This window comes from Phyllostomus discolor, chromosome 6 (assembly GCF_004126475.2).
Source record: "Phyllostomus discolor isolate MPI-MPIP mPhyDis1 chromosome 6, mPhyDis1.pri.v3, whole genome shotgun sequence".
Lineage (NCBI taxonomy): Eukaryota > Metazoa > Chordata > Mammalia > Chiroptera > Phyllostomidae > Phyllostomus > Phyllostomus discolor.
Window position 1 is genome coordinate 162,513,120 of NC_040908.2, and position 23,528 is coordinate 162,536,647.

Here is a 23,528-nt window from a genome sequence, read left to right on the forward strand (position 1 = left end):
TCAGCAGCAAGGCCTTTTTCCTGGGTGGCAGCACAGTCTTTGACTGGCTTTGCTAACTCGGTTTTAAGACTCTCCGGGAAAGGCCCTCTGCACCTGACCTGAGCCAGCGCGGAAACACAAGCTAATAAACCACATAGACACAGCGGAGCTTCTGCTTCCTCTGAGGGAGCTTTTCCCAAGCGCGTGAACAGGTGGCCCCACCGCTGCCCCAGGGGCTGAGACCCCAGCCCCCGCTGGAGATGATCACGGCCCCTGTCCCACCACCTGAGACCCAGAGGCGGTTCGCACAGCCGGGTCGGCTCCACAGGGGGCCCCAATCCTTTCCTCCCCCTGAAACTCACACCAGCCCTGACGGTGGCTTGTCTCAGCACGACACCAACAGAACCCCCCGATTCTTCAGGAATCAAATGGGACACCGAGGGGGAAAAGCCACCATACCTTAAGGCTCAGTGGTGGGACAGAAACCGCACCCAGGCTGGCCCCCGGGGGTCTCTAGAGCAGTGGCTAACGGCACTGCCAAGTCCGGCGCGCGGTGGCCGGGACAGCGCACACCGACCCGCACTCAGTGCCGGGGAGCAGTCACAGGCATCGGCGCGGGCGCACATGCACAGGGCGCTGGGCCCTGGTGCTGCTGCAGACCAGCTGCGGAAACTCCGGCCTGTCACTGAGCCCCTTGGAAAATCAGAGTGGTGCCCGTCTCGTGGGGTGTGGAAAAGGATTCAAATGGACTGACGCTGGAGCCCTCAGCACAGTCCTGGGCTCACCCACTGGGAGCTGCTAGAGTAGCTAGCTGCAAGTCCTGCCAGCTCACCCGCTCCGCCACCAGGGGGCATCTACAGCTGGTCGCACGGGGAGGGAGGGTCCCTTCACTGACTTTGCCCCAACTTGGCTGCAGGCTCCCTCAGTCCCCGGGCTTCTCTGCCCAGGGTACCCTGCCCAGCAGGCACCCCATGGCCCCCAGCCAAAAGGTGCAGTGACCGGCGCGCACAGGCGCACACACCCAGCAGCCGGGGAGGCAGCTCTGGCATCCGACACCTGGCCTGCGGCTCCCCTCTCCGCCACCTCCTGGTCGGGTAGCCTCGGGTGGGTGAGTCACTTCTCCTTGTGTTCCCGATGATCACACGGCAGGCGTTTCTTCCGTGTGAGATAACACAAGGTGCTCAAAGGCCATGCAATGTTAGCGACAGCCGCACGTACCAGGAGCGGCATGTGGCTCCAGGAAGAGAATCGTGTGGATCTTTGGTGACTCTGGCTCCTCCTCCTTCAGGTCTTAGCGTCAGAACTGTCCCGAGACTCTTACCCACTGCCCAGAGCTCATTTCAGCACAATCTCAGCAAAAAAGGCTTCTTAAAAACACATTTTATGAAAATCAGGCTTCATAAACCAGTGAAACGCCCACCCGTGCGACCTACCATGTAACCGAGGTCCCTGGCAGTCACTGGAGAGGTTCAGTCACAGCCACACTGCCGGCACCTACCTGGCCGTGTGGGGTTGTGCGTGGGGCTGCCACCGGCCAGAGAGTGAGCACAGGTGTCACGGTGCCTGGGACCTAAGCACACCAGCGTGGCACCCGAGACCCAGCAGGACTCATCTGAGGGGGAGGTGCAGGAGAAGCTGCAGTGCTCACACGTAGGAGAGGAGCCAGACTCCTCGTCTCCCTCCCCGGGAAAGAGCTGCAGCTCACACTCGAGTGTGGCGCCTGGGATGGGGTTTGGCCCTGCAAGTAGCCACGGTGGGGGGCAGGTGAGGCACTCAGGTGCTCAGCAGAAAAACACCTCTGAAGGCGGCCATGGCTCCTAGGCTCCACTGCGTACAAAGCACCACACTCTGGCATGTGTCATGGCAGGCTGGAGTGTGAAACTTAGCGAGGGCCCCGCCAAGAGAGCCAGGTTGAACCTGCCGGGGGAACCCTCATCTGGGAGGGGAAGCAATGGGAGTCTGGGGCACCCTGCTACCCATCCCTGTGGGGACAGCTGCCGGGGACAGCAGGTTACTGGGGCTCCCTGGGCTGCCTGACAGTGACGGGCATGTAAGCCACAAGGACAGGCCAGCACCCAGGCCCCAGCTGTAGCCACAGCTAGAAGGGGTGGAGCTACACGGCCACAGCGGACACAAACACAGAAGGCAGGTATGGGAGAAGAGCAGTCAGCGCCTCAGCTTCTCCTCTGCAGAAGCTGCTCTGCCTTCCCCTTCCATCACCTGACATTCCCGCCCAGCCTCATGTCCAGGAGGGCCAGGTGGAGGTGACAGTGCTGAGGAAGCCCACCCCCTCGGTGGTGCCTAAATGAGATGCACGCACTCAAGGAAGCTGAGGGGCACGTCACCTCCCTCGCTTTCCACTTCACAGATTGCACTTGAGTCCGGCTCCTCTGAGCCACGGGGATTCCCTGCCACATCTCGAGGGGCCTACAGGGGAAAGCAGCTTGACTTCAGCCAGACAGCGGGAGTGGTGGGAGCAGCCAGGGCAAGAAGGGCCTGTGTAAGTGGAGGACTTCAGGAGCCAACGCCGAGAAGGGGTGCAGGAGCCAAAGCCCCCAGGAAAAGCTGTGGACAGCGAGTTGGTGGAGAGAGCAGGCCCAACACGGAGGGAGGGAGAGGTCGGGGCCCAGGGCCCAAAGCAAGTCTGTTGACAAGACCAGAGGGCAGCCCAGGCACAGCAGAGCTTCTGAGGGGAGTCCGACTGCACCCCCGACTGCTCCCGGGAGCCCCTTCCTGCTTCACTCCCTTTCGTGCAACAGGGGCTGGAAAGACAGGCAGAGGCACAGGGGTCAATGGCATGTGTCGCAGTGGCCCCTGGCCTGCAGGCATCGCACCGGCTGAGCAGTTCATACAGACCCCAGCCTACAGAGTGGTCCCCGCCCAAAGCCCCTCGGCCTGATACACACCCCATCTCACCCCATCCCTCGGATGCCCGAGTGGCCAAGAAAAGACACAGCCTACTCCAAGCACCCCACTTGTCACCAAGCACCTGCTAGACAAGCCCCCGTCCCACTGGGCTAGCCCCAAAGCTGGAGAAGTAGAAGTTCCGACGCCCCTCACCATGCTTAAGCCCTTCCTTAGGGAAGATGAGGCCATGCTTCCCCTCATGAAACCACAAGACTTTGGGGAAGGGAGTGACCCCCATCCTCCCCCAGGGGACGGGTCCCTGGGAGACCCGCAGCCTGAGCAGCTGCACCTGCTATGGTGGCTGGGGCGTGCTGCCTGGCACCAGAGCTTCCTACCAGCTAACCTAACCCCACCTTCGAGCTACCTGGTTTCCCACCACGTCACTGGGTTAGTCTCTTCCTGGGAAGGCCTCAGCCTCTTCTGGTGACCCTTCTCTAGACCTGGCCCCCCCCCACACCCCATCCTGGCACGGGAGATCAGGACCCCATACCTGTCCTTCAGTCGTCACGCCCACCTCTGGGCGTTTCCAAGATGAAGCCTGCAGGATGTAGAGCACCAGCAGCCCGAAGATCACCACCAGCAGCCCGGTGCTGTTGGCGAACACAGCCTCGCCGGGCAGGCTGGAGTACGGCTTCGTGGCGTTCTTCCTGGGGACAGTGAAACAGGGTGGGCCCTTGAGAGACTTTTCCACTTACGTTCGCCCAGCGGGAGAATCAGCCCCGCCAACAGAGGCCTGGAATGTTGACACACTTCCGAAGTCCCAGCCACGGCAGGTGTCTACAGAATGCTTTCTACCTCCGAGGGGACTCTGCCTCAGGTCTTGCATTTGTAAGTGGCAATGACAACAGCATCGATGCTGCGGGGCCATCAGACGGTTAAATTTAAGGTGCTTAGAATAGTCTGACACATAGTAGGCACTAAGTCAACTAGATGCTGGAGAAACACCTGCTGGCTGACTTATCAATCTCAACCTAAGACCATTACCTTCCTGACCAGGAGTGAGCCCAACCCCAAAGCCCCCTACACCCCGCCCTTGGGTGGGTCCAGTGAGCACAGCGCATGTCTCTGAAGAGGATTCTTTCCTTCCACCTTCGAGTTGGGGCCCCATCCCACTCACAAGCTGAAGAAGAGCTTTTCATTGATGCCAGAGATGACAGATGCAATGGCCAGCGAGAGGATGGAGGCGCCGAAGAAGACGTGGACAGGTTTTAGGAGGCTGCGCAGCCACAAGGACGCCCAGGGCAGCAGGAAGACGGCGAAGCCCAGGAACCACTGTGGGCACAGGGAGAAAGAAGTACCTGACCTACCCGTGTGTGACCGCAGGCACTCCCGGTCATCCCATCTCACCAGCGCCCCCTACTGGTCAGTGAATTGTCTCCCTTCTTTCCCAACTCACACCTCCCACCAGGAATGGCCCCAGCACCACCGAGCTTCCTCAGTGTGGTCTGTCTGTCTCTCTTACACAACCTTTCATGAAACGCTTAGCTACAAGCCCTCTCTCCCACAAACACAGCCATCCTTGTTTGTCTCTGCTTCCTTCCAGTCCTGGCTCATAAAACTCCCTTGCTCAGAGTGCTCTGGCATGACAGGTGGGCAGAACAGGGTGAGTATAGGGACCACCATCTCCAATGGCCTTTGCAACGGCGCATTCTACAGGATGTGCCCGGCTAAGGCCGCTGTCTCCAGGCAACGAGCAGCGGGAATACTGGATGCTGATGCAGGCAAAGCCCCAACCAGAGCCCATGGCTGCCGCCCAGCCGTGGGAACCCAGAGGAGGGTGGAGAGCACCCACCTGGCAGGCGAAGAGGAACACGGCGGTGATGCCCAACCAGCTGTGCAGCGAGTAGAGGTTGGTGATTTTGCGAGCGTTATGATACTTAAAGACGGCCACCAGCCCCAACACGGTCAGGATGAAGGCCATCAGATGCAGGGAGGCGTGGGCGATTTTCCAGGGCAGCTTGGGCCCCACCCAAGACTGGGGCAGGCGGTACACCAGTGACGCTGCGGGAGAGAGCAGTGCCGGGGCTCGCCTTTTCCCCTCGTGCTCACCGCCCACGAGGGACATCGGCCCCGCACGGCCCCACTCAGCCTCCCGGACAGGGGACGAGGACATGCTGAAAGCAACGTCGCTCGCTATTCCACCGAACCCAATTCTCACAACGTGCTTAGTCATCAAGAACACCGGCTGTAAGGCTGGGTGACCTAGGTCCCGATCCTGGCTCTGCCTCTTAGCTATTTGGCGTCTTCTTCCTAAGTCTCAGTTCCCTCAGCTGTAGAATGGGGACAGCAACAGAGCCCACCTCACAAGCAAAATGGGACGCCGTGTCTGAAGCACACGGGACACACTGTGACTGTCCGTGTTACCGTCCTTCCCGCTGTGCACGTGGGGAAACGGAGGCCCTTGGGGACCCACAGCCCGGCCCTGAATGCGTGGGGCAGCTGGGTCCGGCAGGAGCAGGCAGATCCCTCGTGTTGGGGGCCACCATGCCACCAGGGGCCTCAGCCTCTTGCTCCCTAGAGCAGGGATGGAAAACTCCAGCTCCCGGGCCGAATCCAGCCAGCCACCTGCCACATTTTGTCATGCATAATGAGCTCCTGTGTATAATGTGCACCCATGTGAAAACCGTGCATTAAGCACCACCCATGTATAATGCACATCCTTATTTTTCCCTCAGAAACTTGGGCAAAAAAAGTGTGCATCATACACAGCAAAATATGGTATTTCTGTAAACATAGTGTTACTGGAACACAGCCATGCATGCGTTTCCGTGTTGCCTGTGGCTTCTCTCGCAATGCGACAGCAGAGCTGAGCAGCCATAACACATGTCATGTGGCCTAAAAAGCTTCAAATCCTTGCCACCTGGCCCTTCGTAGAAGAATTCTGACAACCCCTGACCTAGCTGTGTATCTGTAAGGATGCCCTTCTCAGATGCCCTCCGTCTCACTGCTACTGCCTCCAGAGGACACCTAGGCCCACACACAGACCCACCCACCCAACCTCCGTAGCCCTGCACCCAAGGGCGACAAAAACCAACCCCAGAGAGAGACTGCTCTGCCCCGTCCAGGCCCGGGCTGTAGGCAGGGCGTCTCCCATGCTGACCTCGTACTCACCAGCGCTGTAGAGCACCACCATGCCGGCCACCATGAGCACCGGGTGGCAGTTGAACGTGAATATGGTGCCGTCCCAGGCAAAGCCACCATGCCAGCTCTGCATCCAGTAGACGGTAAACAGGACGCACATCAAGCCCAGGGCTGACAGCGCCAGGACAGTCAGGTAAAACAATCTCGCAGCCATTCTGACCAGGCACTCCTAGAAGGAGCAATCACACGTCCCCACTGGCTGAGGTGCGCCCTGCACGCCAGCCAGAGAAAGACCTTGCTCTTGGTCGGAAGGGTGGATGGTTTTTGTTGCCCTGCCCCTGCCTGCCATCAGACTGGGCACCGCTCCCATGGGGCCTTGATGGCTGGGTGGGCCTGCTCTCTGGTTAGGGACAGTGACTGAGGACCTACCCTAGTACACAGTACCCCCAGCCAGGCCCTGAGAGGTGTCTCCTCTGATGTGGCCCGATGCCAAGGCTCTGGGCCCAGAGCCCTGGCATCAGTCTCCCCTCATGGGACCAGAAGATAAAGAATTACCTCCTCACAGAAAAGAAGAAGGGACGGGAAGCAAAATCCAGGCTGGGTCACACAAATGCCAGGCCGTCACTTCCAACACCAGGAGGCAAATCGTAATCGACAAGGAGCACACCGTTAGGCCAGCGGGAGGAAGTGCCCCGGGCTCCCCTTGCACAGAAAAGTTCTCACGCAGATGTTCTCCGCGGGGCCGAGCCTCCCAACGGGGAAGGTGAGACCAGGCCTTCACTCCGAGTCCCCACTCTCTCCACCTTGAGGTGGGTGACGGCCCTCGGCTAGCCCGCAGGCCTGAGACTTCTGCTTTCTCTTCCTCCGGGGAAAGTCCAGAGGAGAAAAGAGGAAGCAAGAGCTCACGGTCTAGAAAGCAAGACTTTCCAGCGTGCCCTCACTTATCATCATTGGCAGGTTCTTGGAACGGTGGTGAAAAGTACCCAACGAAGCCAACTTTACCGCAGGTTACTTGATGTAAGGAAGAGTCAAGTTCCTACAGCATCTCATCGATGTGAAATGAGATGGCGTTATTTTGATAAACTCAGAGACTGACTCTGGTTTCAAGCATGGAGAATTCCCGAGTAGCTCCTCTTAAAAGCCAGGCCAGTGGGCGTGAGGGTGAGCAGGCCAGTGGGCATGAGGGTGAGCAGGCATGCGCACAGAGTCACAGGACTGCCCGGCCTTCAGCTAACGTGTACGGAGCATGGGCCCAGGTGTCGGGGAAATCACAGCATCCCACGGACACACACCAAGGACGCACACCAACTGCGGCTTCCTGCCATTGAGGTCCCTGGATCTGCACCAGTTAACAGGGAGAAGAGGCCCCTAAAGTAGCCAAGAATTCCCAAGGAGCTAGAACACTTGATTCCTTACCTTTACACCTGGTGGCAGGCTGATAGCCTGGGGCCTGGGCTCTAACTCTCACGAGGTGAGGCACCTTGGGCAGATCCCTTAACGCTGTGGGACTGGGCCTTCTCGGCTGGAAGAAAGGCACGGCGATGAGAGTGTCGTTCAGTGAAAGGCAGCGCTGAGCAGACACCGCCCAGGAACCTTTCACATGATGCCATTTATTCCTCCCACCAACCCTGTGAGGAGCTGGGGGATCATCCCCATTTTACAGATGAGGGAATGAAGGCTCAGAAAGATTCAGCAGCTGGCATTAAGACCCAGAAAGTGGGCAGGGAGTTTCAAACCCTTATCTGTTTGGCTTCAGGGCCCATGTTTTTTTTTTTTCCTTGACCACAGGTTGTTAGAAGGTCAAGTGAGAAAATGTATGTGAGGTCATTGTGAAAGTAAGGTATTATACTTCCCTTTGTTACAGCGTCTCATCCTAACTACCGACAAAACCCCAAAGCTCACCGCCCCCGTACCTGCCCTGGGCTCTCAGTGGCCCTGACTCTGTGCCAGCCCAGTTCCCTCCATGCCAGGTGTCCGCCTAACCAGAAACAAAGACACGACACGGAGCTCTCATGTGGTGACCCAACTGGCAATAAGCTCTGATAAAGGATGACCTGAGGTCTGGGGTTGCCGGGGGACAAGTTCCCACGAGCCCGGAAGGACAAAATCAAGCCATCAGCTTCCAGAAGCTTTCTGACTCAACTACCAAACCCAGAGCTGTCCCTTCGTCCCTGTGAGAGCCAAGGAAGTTTCAGCCCTGGCGTGTGTGGCTTGGTGGATTGAATGCTGGCCCTAGAACCAAAGGGTTGCCAATTAGATTCTCAGCGAGGTCCCCAGTAGGGGGCGCAAGAGGCAACCACACATTGATGTGTCTCTCCCTTTTTCTCCCTCCCTTCCCCTCTATCTAAAAATAAATAAAATATTAAAAAAAAACAGCAGAGGAAGTTTCAGATCACCAGATGTTTAGTCACCTAACCCCCACTCCCACCAAAGTGTGAAGTCAGCATGAAGGTCCTCTTGGTCAGAAGGCTCTGTCTATCCAACAATATCTACTTTCAGCATTTTTTCCTTTGTTCAAGGTAAAAAGAAACTGTAACTCAAAAAGGACTGTACCCACTCCCCTAGGAGGGGTCCTGGATTACTGCTCCGGGGCAGACTTGGAACGGACAGTGGGGACTTTCTGGACGGAGGTCTGAAATATACTACTGCTCACAGAACACAGATGAGCGCTCCCTCTGCCTGAAATAGAGAGCGAAAGCAGAGAAAGGGGAAGAATGCAGTGAAAATACAACCCAAATGCTAAAAATGTCCTCTCCTTTACTCCGAGAGCGTGATGTGCTGACTTCAGGCCACGCTCACCTCGGTGTGGTCTCCTACTCCGCCCTTGCTTTGCGGGGCCCTGTTCTAAGACATAAGTCCGCCACCTCGCCCGTGAAGGGCCGGGACGGTATGTTAGTCTTCGCCGGCCGTGCAGTCTCTGTCACAAGTACATCCTCCACTCTGCTGATGTAGTAGTGCAAGAGCAGTCACAGACAATACTTGCACAAATGGGTAGACCTGTGTTCCAAAGCAACTTTATTTACAGACACTGAAATTTTTAGTTTCATATCATTTTCACATGTCACAAGATATCACCCTTTTCATTCCTTTTCAACCATTTAAAAATGTGGAAACCATTCAGGAGAGCCAGATGTGGCCTGTGGGTGAAGACTGTCGACCCTGACCTAAGGAATCTGTTCTCCAAACTAATTCCTCAATCACAGTGGCAGCAAGGATCCTCCCAGGCTGCGTGAACACAGACCAGGCCCCGGGGCCGGAAATGAGTACAGGCATACCTTGGAGATATTACGGGTTTGGTTCCAGACCACGGCAGTAAAATGTGTATGCAATGCAATAAAGCCCATTGTAATCTTTTTGCTGGTGGAGGGTCTTGGCTTCCTTTGTAAAAAATGCAGCAGCCGCAAAGGAAGCACAGCAAAGCAAGTGCAACAAGTATTTCCCATCCAGCCCGTAGACAGAAAAAGGCTCTATTTCAAACTCTTACAATGTTATTACTTTTATAATTTAGAACCACAAATAGATGGAAGAACAAAGTCATTCTGTTGCTCTCCCTTCCCAGATGAATGGCTTTAGGAATCCAGAATTTCAAGTCCTAAACTCAAACATACTGGGCTCAAAGGAGGAATGCCTGCCTTGGCCAAGGTGAGTAGCAGAGCTGGTACAGGAATCCCGTTCACTCCCCTCAGCTCCAAGGACTCCGCACTTCTGAGCGTAGCTCCTGTGAAGTCAGGACTGAGGAGCGAGGGGTCCTAAATTCCAGTCAGGAGGCAGATAAGCAAAGCCCTCCTCAGTACCAGAGTGATTACAGACCCGCCCTTCGGACTATGCTCTGGTTTGGCTCAGGTGCCCCGAGAACCATTCCAGGAATGCCCGACCAATCCCTGACTCCTCTGCTGGGACTAAGGAGGTCCCAGCTAACCCTGGGTGAATATTAAGGCGAGAAGCTCCACCTGCTGACTGCGACTTTCGAAGAGATTTCGTGCCTTTACAACCACCACTGGTGGAAGGAAGGGCACGGAGAACGGTGTCCACTTCCTAAAAAAGGAAACTGAGGCTGAGCGAGGGGTCGCGACAGTGCGAAGCGAGGTAGCAGCGGAGGCAACGCTCGAACCCAGGTCCCAGAACTCCCAGCCCGGGCTCTTTCTCACCCCGGAACCACAGTGGGACGCAGCGGGGTTTGGGGTATCCGAGACCCGCTTCTGCCACCCGGCGCCCGCCGCCGTTGCCGAGGTTCCTTGGCGAATTGACTCTGAGACTCCTCGCAAACACCGCACACCACGCACAGCCGGCACCACTGCGTTAGAATGAACCGGCAAGGCCACTTCGCCCTTTAAAGGCTCGTACTACTTCCGGGCGCGCGCGCGGCCTCCTGGGAAATGAAGTCCGGCGTCTCCCACGCCTAGCACGCCAAGCAGCTGATTGCAATTCCACTTCTCCCGCGGGCGTTTTATCCCCAAGCCCGGGGTCCCAGAGGCCAGCAACGCCGTCACGATCTGCCCTGTCCCTACTCCCCATCTTGTGGAAGCGGAAATGTTTGGGCCGGCGCGAAGCCTCTCGTCAAGGGCCCTCAGCAAAGCCACACGCCAACCGGGCAGGAGGCCTCCTTGGTCAGCGGCTGGGAGGGCCCGGAGCGGGGCGGGCCTAGGAAAGCGGGGGCCCAAAAACACAGAGCTGCCCGTAGAGTGGGGAGAAAAAGCCGAGAACCAGCACGTAGCACGGCGGGTGCGGAGCCCTCCTTCGCCATCTACTTCCGGAATTTAAAATCGACTTCCGGAAGCCAGGACCGTGTCCCCATGACAACCGACGTTGGGGTTTTTCAGGTGAGAGTTCTTGATGATCAGTAGGTAAAGAGTGCGGGAGCCGGAATTTTTGTTGTTATTGTTTTGGTTTTGGCTTCTTGCCAAGGCAGTCCCCTTTTAAAGTGGGTTTGGAAAGGTGAGGGAAAGTGCCCTGGGAACAAAGGGAACGCGGCTGGGAGCGGTGGACGAACTGTGAATAATCGCCGCTGCTCTGAACCCGAGGAGAAGCTCATCCTTCTCGTAGAGATGGCACCAGGCGGTTCTGTGTAACGGACCCGCACAACAGCCCTCTGGTGGCCTGTGAAGCAGCGGCTGTGAGCACGGGCGTGGGTGTCACACCTAGTTGTGTCTCCTGGATCCGGAGGAATGACTTGAACTCTGGCCCCGTGCCCTTGCCTGTAGGATGAGGATGATTCTTTCCCACGTTGCGGAGTAGTTGCGAGGGTTAGAGGAAATGAACTTGGTTGATAAGTTTATCTTGGTGCTGGCGCGTACGTGATAACTGTCAATATTTGATGAGTGAGCCCGCTGGGCTCAGAGAAACCAGGTTCATGCATCCACCCACCCAGGCGGGACTTGCCACCAGGTGAGGTGAGCGAGGTTGCTTAACCTGTCAGAGCCTCTACGTAAAGTGGGGATTGCATACATACTAACAGCGACTGCCCCAGATGAGTGTAGGATTAAATAAAGTAATAAATATGAAGAGCTTGTAAATTGTACAACATTTTACAGATGTTAATTTAATCTCAATCTCTGACTCCTCAAAGCATTTTGAAATTTGTTTATAAATTTAATCCAGATGAAGGGGTCACAGGACACCCCCAGACCAACTTCTGGGTCTGGTAGCATGGAAACACAGGCCCAGCCCCCCTTACCTGCTGCACACGGGGTTGCCGCCATGACCTTGCACACACAGTTTTGTAGGGGAGCACGGTTTCCTCTCAGCTTTTCCTGCCCACACCACTTCCCACTTCTGTGCCAACATTTTCCTCGCCCGGTTACACATCAGCCTAGCAGTAACGTGACGGACAACTTTGTGCCATAGCTAAGAGCACAAGGACTCTGGACCCAGACGGCCTGGATCTGAGTCCCAGCCCCGCCACTTACTAGCAATGTGACTGCAGACAACTTATTTCACCTCTGGACCTCAACTGCCCCATCTGTAAAATGGGGGGAGGAATAGTGTGCCTCCCACCTTATGCAGTTACTGTGAGATTTAAATAATAGTACTGGGGCTAGTCCCTGGCCTGTCGTAAGTGGTGTGCAAGGTTTGGTGCTGCAGCGAGTGTGAGCTTCAGTGTTGGTCTCGTCACATGGCCAGACAGTCACCCTTTGTGGCGCTCCTAGATCCCTTCGGACGCGAAGTGGGTGGGAAGAGTTCTGAGTTTAGAAGGTTTCTAGTGTGGAGAAAGAATTGAGGGTGAGGGCCCCTCTAAGGAGTGACTAGTTGGGTTTTTTTTTTGTTGCTGATGGTGGGGATTTTGTTCATTGATGTATTCCGAGCACCTAAAATGGTGCATGGCACATAGTAGGTCCTCAGTAAATATTTATTGTATTAATGAATTTTTAATTTTTCCCCCCTCAGCAGGCTCTTGTTTTAGAGCAAAGGAGACAGTTGTGATTCTGAGGAACTAGACGCTCGTCCCCCGGCGCAGGGGAGAGGGTCGGGAGCTGTGTTCTGGGAGCTGTGGCATGTGCCCCCGGGGGACCAGGGGCGCAGAAGGAAGATGCTCCAGACCAGTAGCTACAGCCTGGTGCTCTCCCTGCAGTTCCTGCTGCTGTGCTACGACCTCTTCGTCAACTCCTTCTCGGAGCTGCTCCGCACGGCCCCCGTCATCCAGCTGGTGCTCTTCATGTGAGTTCGGTGGGTGGGGCTGCGCAGCTGGGCCCAGCCGGTGCTGCTGCGATGGCCTTGACAGCCGTGGCTTTGCATTTCAAAGTCGGCAATGGAAAAACATCAGGGAGGGAAAGTTCCCGTTGTCCTGGGGTGCACAGACACGTCACACAGCCTTCGTGTGTCCTTCCGACAAGGGCGTGGAGTATGGGAGAAGTTCATGTGGAAAACGAGGGTCAGACTGCTAGCCCGAGTGTTTTCCATATTTGTGAGTGGGAATCTGATCTTACGTTGCCGTGAAAGAGGACTGCAAAATGGCAGATGCAGAGGGTAATCCTATTAATAATACATATGAGTCTCATAAGATTGAAGCTGTTGGCATTTTCCCTCAAAAATAATTTACAGAGACCCCATGAGGCAAATTCCAGACAGGAAACCACAGTCTTGGACACGATCTGCCACGTTTCACAGGCGTCCTTGGCCTGCCAGGCGGTGTGCCGGCTGCAGTGGTGAATCTGACCAGTTCCTGCTCTCGTGGGGGGTTCCGATCTAGTGGAGGGAGATAATGAATACATTGAAAAAAAACAAACATACTTTCAAGTAGCGAAAGATGTCATACAATGGGTATAAAGTAGCTGGGTGGGGAGGCGAGGGCTACTTTAGGTAAGGAGGCTAAAGAAAAGTCTTTCTGAGGAGGGGGACTGCAACTTGAATGGCACTAAGGCACCGGCCACTCAAAGGTCAGAGGACGTGCAGTGCTGTCTCGCCAGATGAAAAGGTCATGCAACAGACAGGCTGGCACGTAGGGAGGAACGTCGCTTCCCCTCTCCAGCGCCTAGGAGGTTTGTTAGGAGAGTCAGCAGGAAAGCCTGGTCCGTGGGCTGCAACTCACCAGCCGGGGCCACTGGGTAGTTTTCGCTTCCTGTCACTTGGGGCCCGAAGTGCATGCCGCCTCTCTGGGGGGTTTCAGAGGACCATCCCAGGGAAGGCCAGAGCACGAGGTGCTCCTCAGCACGGAGGGCCAGCTCGTGGGTCCACACAGGCCTCCATGGGGCTGTCCTTTGTTTTGTGTGTCTGCAGCATCCAGGACATCGAGATCCTCTTCAACATCATCATCATTTTCCTCATGTTCTTCAACACGTTCGTCTTCCAGGCCGGCCTGGTCAACCTCCTGTTCCACAAGTTCAAAGGGACCATCGTCCTGGCAGCCGTGTACTTCGCCCTCAGCATCTCCCTTCACATCTGGGTCATGGTAAGAGTGGGCCAGTGGATTCCCAGCCTCTGAGGGAGCAGGAGTGTCCTCCTTCTGGGAACCCCGCGTCGTTCTTGCACGTCTCGTGGAATCCTTGGTTTTAAAAAGAAAAGAAATGAATGTGGTCTGGCCTGGAGCTAAGTGTGTGAGTTTCCGAAGGCATGTGTGCCCTTGCCCGGCCTTGTGTGTTGAAGAACCGCCTTATCCGAGAGTCCGGGGATACTTCTGGAACATTCCGTTCACTTTTGCCCCAAACAGATCTACCGGGGCTAAAACGGGAAGTTAACTCTGTTTCATCTTAGGTCACTTGGGCGGGTGTTGACACAGGGTTGTCATAGGCCGCAGTGCCCCAAGGGAAGCAGCCAAGCCCGAGGGCTGCTTGCCTTCTTGTGCTTCACGCCCTCCGCCGCAGCCCCTCACGTACACGGGGGCACACTGGGAGAACACCCTCCCACATGCCTGCCTTCTTCGGCCCTGAGGTATAGGCCTCAGGGCAGACCCAGCTTTTCTTCCACTTCACAAATCCTTCCACTTTTTTTTTGGTATCTCCTGTTGTTTCTCAAGTACTCATTTCAGTGGAACACATTAAAACCGTAGGGTTGTCGAGTCATCTCTGCACTGTAGCCACCTCCTCAGACCGAACCTTCCATCAGGTTGTCCCGTGACTCCGTGGAGAGCAGGGGAGCTCTCGGGAGAGAAGCAGAGCTGTGCCGAAGTCCCTAGGTGCTTCCTAAAGAAGGTTGTCTCTGCTCTGGTTCCCGGAGCCGAAATAGGTTCTGGCTTGCCTCTGGAAAGCCAGCAATCTGACTAAACCCCGGGTGCACCCAGCCTTTATCTGGCAGGAGCTGAGCCTGAGATTTTCGAGGCAAGGCAGTGACCACAAGGAACGGAGATCATGGGTATCCTTTCCCCTTGGCCAAGGCTGGGGAGTGAAAGATATAAATAGCTTAGCTCCAACTTCCCCCCTTAGGGTTGGAAAGGATATCCGCTTTACAGCAAAAAAGGGAGCTGGCGGCTCCTTTGAGAAACACCGCGAGGGGGCGTGGAAAGAGAGAAGGGTGAGACTAGCCTGATCTCCAGTCAAGTGGTGTCTCTGCAGCTGGCCCGGCGGCAGAGGTTACGGCCTCACCTGGCCATTAACCTTGCCCTTCATGTCCCCTTCAGAACTTACGCTGGAAGGACTCCAACCGCTTTGTCTGGACAGATGGACTTCAGACGCTATTTGTATTCCAGAGGCTAGGTAAGGACCAGAGCAACGACCTCGGGCCCCACGGTAGTCCCCGCTGTGGCTGTGGCAGCGAGGGCCTTGGTCCTGGCTTGCCAGCCCGTCACAGCCGCACGGGATGGAAGGAACCACTGCACCAAGACCAGGAGAGATCACTGCCCTCTGCCTTGCTGGGAGCCACGGGGAAGTCACGAGGCAGGGCCCCCCAGCCTGCTGAGGGCAGGTTCTCACCTGAGGCCCCCCTTCTGCTCACCACCCACAGCGGCCGTGTTGTACTACTACTTCTACAAACGGACGGCCGTGCGCCTGGGCGACCCTCGCTTCTACCAGGACTCTGCGTGGCTGCGCAGGGAGTTCACGCAGGTCCGGAGGTGACTTGTCACACGGGCGGATGCCTCTCCTTCCTGACCGCAGCCACAGTTGTGGTTCTGCAAGGGGGAAGTGGGCCCCGTGCTCCAGGAAGAGCTGGACTTCGCCAGGACAGGCTCGAGCCACTCGTGTTCGTTCAGCCAAGAAGGACGATTGTCCTCCCACAAAGGGAAGTGCTCCCAGCACAGACTCCAGAGCGTATGTAATGTCTCAGGTGTGCCCCCTGTCCTTTCTGCCCCCTCTTCCGCACGGGGCCCTGTGGCTTCGCCGCTGGGGAACTTCCCACCGAGCCTGGCACAGGGCCCTCCCACACCACACTCTCTGCACACCTACTAAGGACCGAACAGTGCAAAGAGGGGTATTTCCGTGCTCCCGGCTGATTGCACCTTGGCCACTTAGCTTTTATGCCCAAGGCACTTTTCTTTTTACATTTTATAAATAGGAAATAAATTGAATTTTTCCATAAACACTGGAGTCTGTCTGTCTGTCTGTCTGTCTAGGTCTCTTTGCGGTTAAGAGGCATGCCAAGTCCTAGCCTTGACCCAGCGGGCAGATTGAGCCACAGAGCAAATACAGATAAAATTTATTGAGTCCCATTAGGCATACGGGACGTTTTTGCAGAAACTCGTGATGTGATCTGATGCCTGGTCCCCGCCCCCGGAGTTCCAGACTTCCGCGCTTTGTTCAGACTCTGTCCCTGTCAGAGCCCCGAACTGCCTTCAGAAGTGTAAGAATGCTCCTCAGCCTGTTTTGGTAAATGAAATTTTTAAAATTCACGTGCCCCTCGTATCCGTTTTCTCTTGCCACAGGAACGTGTGACAAACCACCAGCAGACTTCAGTGGCATATGACGACAAAGTTATGTGGCTCTTGAGTCTTGGGGTTCAGGGGGTCTGGCCGGGCTTGGGTGATTTCTGCAGAGCTTGCCCATGCGTCTGCGGTCAGCTGTGGGTCAGCCAGGCTGCTCGTGACGATCTTGGGACCCTTGGCTCTTGGCTAACCTAGGCTGACCTCACCTGGAATGACTGGGCTGCACAGCTCAGGTTCACATGACCCACCCATGACCAGCCTGGGTCTGTTCACGAGACAGTGGCGGGGGAGTGGGAGAACAGGCTCCAGTGTGCAGTTCCATTTCAAGCCTCTGCTTGTATCGTGTCTCTCAGACTCCGCTTGGCCAGAGCAGGTCACGTGACTGGGCCCAGAGTCAGAGTGGGAGAGCAAAGCACGGAAAAGCTCCCTGGCCATGGGCACAGATACAGGAAGGGCCACGTGTTGTCGGTCTGCCCCCCAGAACGCCGCTCTATGAGACCTGCTATTCACAGATGCTTTGGCACGGGGTTGGCAAACATTTTCTGTGAAGGGCCATAGTAAATGTTTCAGATTTCAAGGGCCACGTGGTCTGTTGTAATTACTCGACATTATAGCATGAAGGCAGCCATAAATGATACATAAAGGAATGAACACAGCTGTGTGCCAATAAAACTATTTTAGGACACTGAAATTTGCATTTCATATTTTCACATGGTCTTAAAATAATTTTCTTTTTTGCCCTGGCTGCTGTGGCTCAGTAGATTGTGCACTGGCCTGCGAACCTAGGGGTCTCTGGTTCAATTCCCAGTCAGGGTGCACGCCTGAGTTGCAGGCCGGGTCCCGGGAGGGGGGCACGTGAGAGGCAACCATGCATTGATGTTTCTCTCCCTCTCTTTCTCCTTCCCTTTCCCTCTCTCTAGAAATAAATACATAAAATCTTTAAAATAATAATAATAATAATTTTTATTTTTCTCGATGATGTAAAAAGATCATTCTATTCTTAGCAGAAGGGTATAAAGCTAAGCTAATTCCGGCTCAGGTACAAGAACAGGCTAGATTTTCCCCAGGCCATAGTATGCTGATCCCTGGTTTGAAAGCTGAAAGTTCTGGGGAAAGAGGATCATAGGTAATGATCTGCTGTGCTGCCAAGATCTTAACAGATACTTTAAAAGAAAAGGTTCAAATAAAATGTCTAAGATCCATATCCTATAATCAGAACAAATGATCTGTAAAGTCCTAACAAAGCCACCATCTACCTACTATCCCTTCATCTGTTGAAGAAAAAAAAAAAAAGAAAGACAATCAATAGCCCAATTTTGAGTCTTTTCATAAAGGCTCTTGCAGGAGTATTCTAATCCCCTTTGCTCACTGATATCCCTGGAAGGCCGTTTTCTGTGCCTCCAGATAAACCAGGGCTGGATGGTTCTCTGCGGTTTCGCAGCTGGTGAGGACAGCCCAATACCCGTCTCCTCGCAGTGCTCGGGGCTCTTTGTGGCCCTGTGAGTCTCTGAGATATTTGTGTGTGTACATGTGCTTATTTTTCTTAGCCGTTAACAGGTCTGCGTTGCACAAGATCCAAGCTGTAAAAAGATTTATGCAGTTCATTTTCCCACTGCTGTATCTCAACCACTGAGTTTCTTCTCCCTCCTCTCCTCCACAATCCACATTGACTTACATACTTCTTACAGAAGTAATATTTCGGAAACATTTTTTACCAAAAAAGTTGCCACAATCCTACCCCACTCATTCATTCCAGGTCCTCGAATACAGTCAGTCCTCCATATCCATGGGTTCCGCATCCACAGGTTCAAAACCTGCAGATGGAAAATATTTGGAAAAAAGACCCGCTGTTGCTGATGCGTGCTATGTGGTGAGGCTGACATGGTTGTCTGGACCGAACACGTACAGACTCTTTTCCTTGTCATTATTCCCTTCACGATACGGTATATCAACTGTTTACATAGCATTTGCATTGCATTAGGTATTATACCTAAGTAATCTAGAAATGATACCAAGTACAGTCAAACCTCAGTTCTTGAAAGCCTTGGTTCTGGAACCAAGCAGTTCTGGACCAAGCAGTTCATGGGGAGAAAGGCCTTAGTGGTCCAACAAAACTCTGGTTCTCAGTTCTCTCCTCAACAGCCCTCTCGTGCTGACACCTGTATGAGCAGTCACCTGTCCCTCGGGTGACAGAGGAGATTCTGTTTGTGAGCAAATCACTTCTCTACCCGTTTTCTGGAATGCATTGAGTTCAAGGATCGAGGTTGCACTGTGTACGGGGGCACGTGCACAGGCTATAGGCCTAGGCAGTGCTGTGCCATTGCCATTTCTTATAAGGGACTTGAGCATCCTTGGAGTTTGGTACCTGCGGGAGTCCTGGAACCAATCCGCAGCAGATACCAAGGGACAAGAGTATGCACATATATTTTACACACAGTTGTAATTGTGGGGAATATGTCATAAAATAGTTGGGGTTTTTTCACTTAGCAGTAGGAATGTTTTTAAGATGGGATGTAAATTGATTTCTTGGGGACAGTCAGCTTTCAAAGTTCAGAGAAAGAAAGTAAACACTTTAAAAGCACTGAGAGACTTTTAGTAGGATGGAGTTGCTTCTGGTTGATAAAGCTCTTGTCAGGAACTGGAAAAAAAACAGATAAAATATAAATACCAACTTTTAAAAAGGCCTCAGAGAATTGCTGAAGTAAAGCAGATTGGAAGGTCTAAAAGTCTAAAGTAGGGAGAATCATATAGCCAGGTGAGCTGACACTTTGCAACAGATTTTACCCGAGGGGGACTGGCTGATTCCGGGCTCGAGCAAGAGGCTCAGAACCCAAGCACTGCCCAGACAGAGGGCTGCAGCTGGGAAACAGGGAGGGCAGCGGAGCTTAAGGACCTCAGACTGACGGAGGGACAAAGCTGGGAACCAGAGGAGCCTTGAACACATAACGCAGTTTCTCCTCCAGTTGTTACCTAAGTCCAAAGCTGTTTAGGGACAGAGGCTATAAAAACTAAGCTTCAAACCTCTGAGAAGCAGAACGGAATTTTTGGCAGGGGGTGGGGACTGCTGAACACACAGGGCTTTCAGCTAAAAGCTCAGGAGGACTCTTTTAACTGGGAACAAGATGAAACAGGTTGATGGAGGCTTATCGGAATCACAGTGCAGCCTCAAACCATATAGACCCCAAAGGGGTGGATCGAGGTGTCTACCTATTCTGTCTCCCTAGCAGAGGAAAGAGTGGAGAAAACATCCAGAGACACTACAGTTTTTTATACACAATTTCTGGATCCAATAAAAAATCACTAGCAAGTCAAAAGACAGGACCATTTTACTTAAAACCAGAATAAAAGTAGAAAATAGAAATAGGTAATCCAAATACTAGATAAAGCAGACGAGAAGTTAAAGTATAATTGATACGCTCAAGAAATAGAGGGAGCCGTGGCTGGCATAGCTCAGTGGATTGAGTGCGGGCTGCAAACCAAAGCATCGCAGGTTCGATTCCCAGTCAGGACACATGGCCCCCAGCAACGGCACATTGATGTTTCTCTCTCTCTCTCTCTCTTTCTCCCTCCCTTCCCTCTCTAAAAATAAATAAATAAAATATTTAAAAAAAGAAATAGAGGGAAATATGGAGGAAATAGATAAAGTAACCTATGAACTTCTACTAATGGCTGAATAAGATCCTGTGGGAATGAGCCTTCCACAAATAACAACTGTAAAATCTGGACGTCATCCAAAAACAAACAAACAGACACAAAATACAAACAGCTACTTGAAGACACTGGAGAATGAAAGGAAACAAAAGTTTGATGGGAAGTTCACACTGGCAAGAGGAGAATTATGCAGAAAAAGTTCCCTATTTTTGCTACTTGTGAGTTGGTAGCAGGCAAAGTGGTATGTGGGATGTGCTGCTGGAAAATCACAGTACCAGAGTACAATTACAGCCGCTGGCGAGAAAGATGGAGATCTCAGAGGGGAAAGAACCGAGAGAAGAGGAATCCCCGAATGCTGTCTGTGCACGTCTCTGCCTGAGCTGCAGACCACACGTGTGCAATTCAGACTCAAGGCAGCTCAGCTAAAGACAAAGTCTAAACTGAGATTGTTGCCGCCACCCAGTAAGTGTGGTGTGCAGCGTGTCTCCAACCAAGCTACTTGCCTGATAAAATGAAAGAACTATGACTCTCTGGAGACGATAGAAACCAGAGTCTCCACGTTCAAAACTGACACTGAGACTGAGATGATCCAGATACTGAAATGAACAGACAGGATATTAAAGCAGCAATGAAAATATGTTCTCAGTGAATACAAAGAAAGGCAAACTCAGCATATAAAGAAATTATTTTTGAAAGACAGAAATCACAGAAATAAAAATTACAGTAACTGAACATTTTTAAATGGATGCATTTAACAGCATAAGAGGAGGTAACAGAATGAGTCAATGAACTAGAAGATGGAGCAATAGAAATTTCCCAAGCTGAAGAACAGGGGGAAAAAGATTAAAGAAATAAAAAAAGCCTCACCACTAGTTAATAATATCACACAGTCTAACGTACATGTCACTGGCGTCCTAGAGTGCAAAGAGAAGGAATAGAGCATACAAAATTTTTTTAAAAAATAGCCAAATTTCCTAAACTTGATGAAAGATGTAAATTTACAGATTTAAGATACTCCCAAACCCACCTTGATAGAAAAAAAAAATAGAAAGGCCACACCTAGGCACATCACAGTCAAATTATTAAAAATTAAAGATGAATAGCAAATCTTGAAAGCAGCAAGAGAAAAACAGCACACCGCCTAACAGAGCAGCTGACTTCTCACTACAAATCAGGGTCCAGGAGGGAGTGGAATGTCTCTAAAGTGCTGAAAGAAAAAGGTCATTTCAGAACTCTATAGTCACCAAAAAATATACTCCCAAGAATGCAGTTGAAATAAAGACATTTTCAGATGAAAGAAAAGCAAGTATTAGTTGCCAACAATCTGGCACTACAAGAAATGCTAAAGGAGTCCTGGCTGGTGTGGCTCAGTGGACTGAGTGTTGGCCTAGGATTCCCTGTCAGGTCACATGCCTGGGTTATGGGCCAGGTCTCCAGCAGGGGGCATGCAAGAAGCAACCACACATTGATGTTTCTCTCCCTTTTTTTTCTCCCTCCCTTCCCCTCTGTCTAAAAATAAATAAATAAAACCTTAAAAAAAAAAAAGAAATGCTAAAGTTCTTTAGCTTCTGCTGAAAGACAATTGATAACAGATGGAAACTTAGATCCTCACAAATGAATGGAGCACATCAGAAATAGTATCTGGGTTTATATGACTATTTTAATTTTTTCCTATTAATTTATTTATAGGGATAAATGCAGAACACAAATTTTTTCAAGTTCACAGAGTATTGACATATATATATATATATATATATATATATATACCATATGCTGGGCCATAAAACAATTTTCAATAAATTTAGAAGAATTTAAGTTAATTAAAAGTGATAAAAAGTGTGTTCTTTGACAATGGAACTGAGTTAGAAGCAAGTAACAATAAGACAGGTGGTTTAGTCTAGGTCCAACCAGGAGAGAGAAACCACACACTAATTTAAACGTGGTAAGTTTAATATAAAGAATCATTAAAATAATCACGAGAGGAACTACGAAATGTAAAAAGAACTCCAAAAAGGTACTTCAGAGTTGACGTGCGAGTACCTGAGGAAGGACAAATTTGGCAGGCTCCCCCACCCTAAAGGCTGGGGCTCAGACCTCACTGCAGCTGACTAGGCGGTGGACAAGTTCGCCAGTTTTCCCAGGCCAGGCAGTTGCCAGGCAAGACATAACCCTCCAGGATGCAGGCAGATTGAGACTGGTGGGCAGGTGTTCGGGAGCATAGGGACACCAGACGCAGGCACCTGGTCCAGAGCACACACTCTCCACATTGGGAGGATCCTAGGAAACCCACCTCCACACAGGTGAGCCAAGACTAGTGGGCAAGTACACCAAAAGAGTTGGAGCTCTCTGTGCATGAGGACTGGATTGTGTGATGTCCCCACAGGGCATGGAAGATCATGGAGATCGACCCTCTGGGGAGAACGCCAAGGTTGATGAGCTGAGGGCGGGAGCTGGGGCACTGCTGTGGGTACACTGGCGTCCGTGACTGGAGGGATTTGGGGGAAAAAAACTGTCCAAGGCATAAGAAAACAAGGCTGAGGCAGCAGGTGTAGAGTTAGGAAGTTGCATTGCCACAGGTGCAAGGCCTGAAGTATGCAGTATCCTTGACAGGCAGACCCACAGCAAAGTGGTCGCTGGGCCTGGACCAGTAACTCGAGGCTGCCCAGGGAGTGCCTGCTCTTGGTGTGCAGCTGGAGCAGAGCACCACCTGACGTCCCCATGCACTTGCACTGCAAACAGATCAAGGTGCAGAAGCAAAGAACAGCAAACCAGAGCTCACCGGAGCTGGGAAGAAAAGCCCTTTCCTTCCTTCTGTGTCCCTCCAGTGCCCTCTACTGGACAGAGCTTGCCATCATGCTCACTGTCAGGGAGAGATGCTAAAGAGGCCAGTCCGTTATCACAGAACAGGTAGTGAAGGATAATGTGGAGCTAAAAGCCAAAAACTAGATAACAGAGTCCGTCTTTTTCCCTACTCAGCTTCCATATGCACCGTTCTCCACGTATTTGAACTTCCCTAGTAGTTAAATTCCTACTATCAAGACATATCTATCCTTAAAAGTGACATTCTTGCCCTTCCCCCAAATGAGAAGACACATACGAATTACTTTCTCCAGGTTCAGGGAATTACTTCTGCTCCTTTTCCACCCCCCCTGCCCCCCAAGTACTGTAACAATTACTGCCCCACTTCCGCCCCAACTAGCTAGGCGTACACAGCACTGTCCTTGGAGGTTAGTCACTCTGCTCAAATTACCTGGTTTGAGAGGGCCCTCTGTTTCCCGTCCTGTCCCAACTCACGACGGGCCAACTGCCAAGTCAGCCCGAGTCCACTTAAAAGCCTTTTTCTTTCTACTGCGGTCAGTAACACTTCTGTGCTGCTCGAAATCGTGTTCAGCCTTCAAAACCCAGTTTACAGACCGTCTCATGGAAAAATCTCTCAATTCCCGCCACAAGTACTTTGTCCTCTCAATTACTCCAGCATGTTTATTAGGGTCACGTGTTAATCACGTTCCATCTTTATGTCTTTTGATTTGTGCTCTTTGAAAAGCACCCTCTAGTTCTGATTCATTTTGGCTTCTTCTAATTACCTGGTACAAAAATTCGACGCCCCCCCCGCCCCCCCAGA

General features: G+C 52.5%; 2 protein-coding genes and 1 long non-coding RNA gene across 5 annotated transcripts; 1 reads left to right on the forward strand and 2 right to left on the reverse strand.

Moving 5' to 3' along the window:
- Positions 1-29: 29 nt before the first annotated feature.
- On the reverse strand, positions 30-10,272 carry LOC114500277 (cytochrome b ascorbate-dependent protein 3). 2 transcript variants are annotated; one of them, XM_028516928.2, is made up of 7 exons: positions 10,116-10,272; positions 7,384-7,489; positions 5,998-6,196; positions 4,679-4,887; positions 4,004-4,158; positions 3,377-3,533; positions 30-2,741 (listed from the first exon to the last, which is right to left on the reverse strand). In XM_028516928.2, the coding sequence occupies exons 3-7, from the start codon at positions 6,179-6,181 to the stop codon at positions 2,718-2,720; spliced, it is 729 nt and encodes a 242-aa protein (XP_028372729.1). In that variant the 5' UTR covers positions 6,182-6,196; positions 7,384-7,489; positions 10,116-10,272; the 3' UTR covers positions 30-2,717. The 2 variants fall into 2 exon arrangements, with proteins under 2 accessions (XP_028372729.1, XP_035885430.1); XM_036029537.1 differs by lacking the exon at positions 10,116-10,272 and adding an exon at positions 8,767-9,947.
- Positions 10,273-10,717: 445 nt separating this feature from the next.
- TMEM138 (transmembrane protein 138) lies at positions 10,718-15,902 on the forward strand. 2 transcript variants are annotated; one of them, XM_036029539.1, is made up of 5 exons: positions 10,718-10,787; positions 12,352-12,621; positions 13,681-13,852; positions 15,017-15,092; positions 15,340-15,696. In XM_036029539.1, the coding sequence occupies exons 2-5, from the start codon at positions 12,494-12,496 to the stop codon at positions 15,450-15,452; spliced, it is 489 nt and encodes a 162-aa protein (XP_035885432.1). In that variant the 5' UTR covers positions 10,718-10,787; positions 12,352-12,493; the 3' UTR covers positions 15,453-15,696. The 2 variants fall into 2 exon arrangements, with proteins under 2 accessions (XP_035885432.1, XP_028372869.1); XM_028517068.2 differs by having other exon boundaries at positions 10,786-11,352; positions 15,340-15,902.
- Positions 15,903-17,203: 1,301 nt separating this feature from the next.
- Positions 17,204-23,049, reverse strand: LOC118501367. The gene is made up of 2 exons (XR_004904011.1): positions 22,197-23,049; positions 17,204-18,893 (listed from the first exon to the last, which is right to left on the reverse strand). It is a non-coding gene; the product is annotated as an uncharacterized LOC118501367 (long non-coding RNA).
- Positions 23,050-23,528: the final 479 nt, after the last annotated feature.

Coding starts and splice junctions, on each gene's coding strand:
- TMEM138 (XM_036029539.1), top strand. CDS start 12,494: ATGCTCCAGACCAGTAGCTACAGCCTGGTGCTCTCCCTGCAGTTCCTG. Junction 12,622..13,680: donor ATCCAGCTGGTGCTCTTCAT/GTGAGTTCGGTG, acceptor GTGTGTCTGCAG/CATCCAGGACATCGAGATCC. Junction 15,093..15,339: donor ATTTGTATTCCAGAGGCTAG/GTAAGGACCAGA, acceptor CACCACCCACAG/CGGCCGTGTTGTACTACTAC.
- LOC114500277 (XM_028516928.2), bottom strand. CDS start 6,181: ATGGCTGCGAGATTGTTTTACCTGACTGTCCTGGCGCTGTCAGCCCTG. Junction 4,159..4,678: donor TGTTCCTCTTCGCCTGCCAG/GTGGGTGCTCTC, acceptor CTGTGCCCACAG/TGGTTCCTGGGCTTCGCCGT. Junction 3,534..4,003: donor GAAAAGCTCTTCTTCAGCTT/GTGAGTGGGATG, acceptor CACTGTCCCCAG/GAAGAACGCCACGAAGCCGT.